Genomic DNA, 4,379 nt, shown 5'->3' on the forward strand with positions numbered 1-4,379 from the left:
AGTGTTTGGGCATGGGCAATCCCACAGATGGCCAGTCTTTATTGATTCTGTGTCGTGGTAGCCTGTCGGGTGCACTGACGCTCTGACTACCGTCTACTTGTTCACGTTTAGTGGGGCATTGCCGAATCACTGGACAGAGTGATGTTAAGCTCTAGCTTCACTAAGCACTCAAAAGGGAAAATCTCCATGAAGTATTGAGTCAAAATGATTTTTAAAAGTATATTTTAAGTCAAAATCTGCATCTCATTCTCATAAGCATATTGCATTATTTGGACTATTATTAATGAAAAATCTTATCAATTTGTTATGTGTATTGATAATTGTATGAACTTATTATGCACTTGTCTGATTTGTTTGTGTGAGATGTGAATGAAATTAAATGTCTAACCCCATAAATATTTTTAAACCCAGACATTGGAGATCTCATAATGCAGAAAAATTGGATGTGCAGTTAGAAGGTCAGATGCAAAAATCCAGAGCATAGGATGGGGGTTTTTATTTTACTAAGTTGTTATAAAATAGTTTGTAATATCTAGTGACTTGTATTGAATAAATTTCTTTTTAATATAAATGTCTTCATTTGTTTAAGCATCTTTTCTACATATTATACTAATAATATAAATATTAGTAACCATAAATAATTAGTTATGATTAGCATATGTAATCTGGAAAGGGGGTTACACTTCTCGATAACACAAGCTGCTTGAGGTGCAGTTAAGCATTTAAGTAAAGGGGCGGAGATGCCACGTTTGAACAGTTCGTCTCCAACAATGACGAACTTAGCCGACCTTACCCTCATCTTCCGAGCTTCATTTTTATCCTCGGGTAAAACTCCTACCTTCAAGTAGTTCCAAATACCTGTCATCCACCTTTGTTCTTTGCTATCGCTGGTGTTGACGACCTTGTCGTCCAAGCTGGGTGAATGCAAGGTTTCTTGGATGATGGTCCGATGCTATCCAGGACGTTTGGTACTGGCGAGCTTTGATAGGAGGTTGGCCCTGGTATTTTGCTCTCATGGTACGTGTTGTATAGTGAACTCGTCGAAGGACGAGATTTGCCATGATGCCACGTGGAAATACCGCTGCAGAAGAACATCCTTGGCCTGGTATGTCCCGCTGAGCTGCTCTACCATGAGTTTTGAGTCGTTGTTGCAACTCACTCTCCGTGCTCCAAGATCGTGGGGTAACCTTAGTCCTACGAGAAGTGCTTCGTACTCCGCTTGGTTGTTTGTCACTTTGAAGCCAAACTTGAGAGATTGCTCCAAGGTGACTTGATTTGGACCTTCCAGAATAATACCTGCACCACCACCCTTAGAATTGGAGGACCCATCAACGTGTAAAGTCCATACCTGTTGTTCGTCAGCCGAGGTTGGAGTATGTTCGGCCACGAAGTCTGCCAGGCATTGGGCTTTGAGGGGACTGTGACTTTCATATCTGATGCCGAACTCGAACAACTCTACTAACCATGATATCATCCGTCTGGCGAGCTCTGGCTTTCGTAAGATTTGTCTGATTGGGTAGTCGGTTTTGACGACTACCTGATGGCTTTGAAAGTAAGGTCGGAGACGCCGAGCCGCGGTGACAAGTGTCAATGCCAGCTTCTCAATCATCTGGTACCATTTTTCTGTGTCCTAGAGCACTCGGCTAATAAAGTAGATCGACGTCTGCACCTTTTGGTGTTCTTGCACTATAACTGTGCTGATTGCGCCTTCTGCCACGGCCAAGTAGAGGAGGAGGTCGGCTTTGTGATCTAGCCTCTATAGAATTGGTGGAGTTGTGAGGAAGGCTTTGAAGCTCTTGAAAGCCTCTTCGCACTGGTCCGTCCACTCAAAATTTTTTGGCTTCCGTAGCAGAGTGAAGATGGGCCCTGCTTTCTCCGTGAGCCTGGGGATAAAACGGGACAAAGAAACTAGCCTTCTTGCTAGGTGTTGGACTTTCTTCACCGTTTGAGGACTCTGCATCTGGATGATGGCTTTGCACTTCTCCGGGTTGGCCTCAATCCCCCTGCTGGTGATCATGAAGCCAAGGAATTTACCTCCCTGGACCCCGAAGACGCACTTCTCTGGGTTGAGACGCATGTTGTGTCTCTTGATCTGGCTGAACACCTCGGCCAGGTCGGCAACATGATCCTCAGCCGAGGTGGTTTTAACCACCATGTCGTCAACGTAGACCTCCATGTTCTGCCCGATCTGTTGGTGGAAAACTTTGTCCATCAGCCGCTGGTAAGTGGCTCCAGCGTTCTTGAGACCGAAGGACATCAACCGATAGCAAAAGTTGGCATGGTCAGTGATGAATGACGTATGCACCTCATCTGGTGGGTACATCATAATCTGGTTGTATCCGGAATAAGCATCGAGAAAGCTGAGGAGGGCGTGCCTAGATGCTCCATCAACCAGTTTGTCGATACTCGGTAAGGGATATGAGTCCTTGGGGCATGCTTTGTTCAGATTAGTGTAGTCGACGCACATGCGCCACTTCCCCGAGCTCTTTTTCACCAAAACCACGTTTGTCAGCCACGTGGTGTACCTGACCTCATGAATGAAGCCTGCATTCAGTAGCTTTTGCATCTCGGTGATGATGGCCTCCCGCCTTTCACTGCCGACCTTCCTCTTCCTCTGGGCCACTGGCTTCGCCTCCTTGTGAATTGCCAATCTGTGACAGATGAAGTTAGCATCTATACGTGGCATGTCAGCGCTGGACCATGCAAAGAGGTCGGCGTTCTTGGAGATTTCATCTTCGAGCTATTACCGTAACTCCGAGTTCAACCGCCTGTTGATTTTCATGCACTGCCCAGGAAGCTTCCCGATTTGGAGGTCATTGAGCTCGTCGATGGAACTCGGTCGTTCATCATGGGAGTCAGACCTCAGATCAAGGTCAGTGATATCCACGTAGGTGATGTGAGCCACTGTGGGGGGATCATTCTTCCAGCACTCGTCGGATGGAGAGATTTTCAGACTTTCGGTGTAGCACTGCCGAGCTGTCTTCTGGTTTTCCTTGACAGAGATAATCTTTCCATCACTCCCTTTCATGGTGAGGTGCGGGGTAGACACCACTGCTCCGAGTTGGTTCAACGTCGGCCTTCCAATGATTATGTTGTAAGACATGTTGGCTTCCACGAGGAGATATCGGACCATAATTCTCCTTATGTCGGGAGAGGTTCCGAAGGTTGTCAGCAGGTCCACATACCCTCGAGTGTGTACTCGCTCTCTTGCAAAACTGACTAGAGGTTCTGTGTGAGGTTGGATAAGGGAGTGAAGGATGTCTAACTTGAGGAACGTCGGCCAGTATAAGACGTCAACCGAGCTCCCTTGGTCAATCAACGTCTTGTGGACCTCCCAATTGGCGACCTCCACGACGATGACCATTGGATCATCCTGTTTGGAGCAGATGCCATTGTTGTCATCGTTGGTGAAGGCGATCGCTGGTGTGCTTTGGTGCGAGGCCGAGGTAGTGGAGTGGACATTATTGATGTTGCGCAAATGTCGCTTTCGCGCCGAGCCGTTGGAGCCTCCCCCTGCGAAACTACCTGCAATTGTGTTGATGACGCCCCGCAAGGGGTTTGACCCTGTTTCCTGACTTACCTCGGCCTGCACTGCACCACCGGTATTTTGTTGGGAGTTAGAGGGTTGGTCTGTGCGGGTGCCTGCGCCGCGGCCCCACCCTCGTCCTCGCCCGTTGTAGCCTCATCGGTGACCTTGCTATCGCTGTACGTATTGCCCGAGGTGCCCTACCTGGACGAGCTCCTCTATACGATCCCGGAGTGTACGACATTCCTCGGTGGTGTGACCGTGGTTTTTGTGGTACCGGCAATGTTTTGTCTTGTCTGCGTTGTTGGGACTGTGCCCGGGTGATGGCAGGGTGAGCAGGTTGTTGTTGCTGGCTTCCTCCAGGATGTGGACTCGGGTTGCACTTAGAGGGGTGTAAAAATCGTATCTCCCCCCTTTATTTGCCCTGACGAGCTTCTTGAACTGGCTGTCATTGTTGACCTTCATCTTGTCTTTGTGACCATGGCCTGACTTTGCCTATGACTTGCCACAAAACTTGGTCACGAAAAGCAGACTGCTCTTCCATATGGATGTACCCGGCAGCGCGGCACGAAGTTCGTCCATGTCACGAGGAGCTTCACTACACAGGCTGTCGACGAAAAACCTGGGCTTGAGAGCGATAAGCATGGCATGCAGGGCGACTTCGGGATTCAAATTTCGAATTTTGACCAAGATGCTAGCGAAGCGTTCCATGAATGTCCTCAGTGACTCATCGTCACCCTGCTTGAGACTGGCCAAGGTGACCGATGTGACATGGTGAGGCCGACTCGTGGCATACTGAGTCATGAATTGCTTTACCAGAGTGTGGAAGTTGTCGATCGACTCAGCCGGTAAT

At 48.3% G+C, this 4,379-nt stretch overlaps 1 protein-coding gene across 1 annotated transcript; it reads right to left on the minus strand.

Annotated features, from left to right (window-relative positions):
- Positions 1 to 2,743: 2,743 nt before the first annotated feature.
- On the minus strand, positions 2,744 to 3,991 carry LOC145957281 (uncharacterized). Its single transcript, XM_083073508.1, has 2 exons — positions 3,731 to 3,991; positions 2,744 to 3,586 (listed from the first exon to the last, which is right to left on the minus strand). The coding sequence occupies exons 1-2, from the start codon at positions 3,989 to 3,991 to the stop codon at positions 2,744 to 2,746; spliced, it is 1,104 nt and encodes a 367-aa protein (XP_082929634.1).
- Between the last annotated feature and the right edge of the window lie 388 nt (positions 3,992 to 4,379).

This window comes from Cajanus cajan, chromosome 4 (genome assembly GCF_000230855.2).
Source record: "Cajanus cajan strain Asha chromosome 4, NIPB_CcT2T_4, whole genome shotgun sequence".
Taxonomy (NCBI): domain Eukaryota; kingdom Viridiplantae; phylum Streptophyta; class Magnoliopsida; order Fabales; family Fabaceae; genus Cajanus; species Cajanus cajan.

What these genes read in the sequence shown, in the direction of transcription:
- LOC145957281 (XM_083073508.1), bottom strand. Translation starts at nt 3,991, where the DNA reads ATGAAGGTCAACAATGACAGCCAGTTCAAGAAGCTCGTCAGGGCAAAT. An exon ending in GTATAGAGGAGCTCGTCCAG is followed by an intron (nt 3,587 to 3,730) that starts GTAGGGCACCTC and finishes GGTGCAGTGCAG; the next exon opens with GCCGAGGTAAGTCAGGAAAC.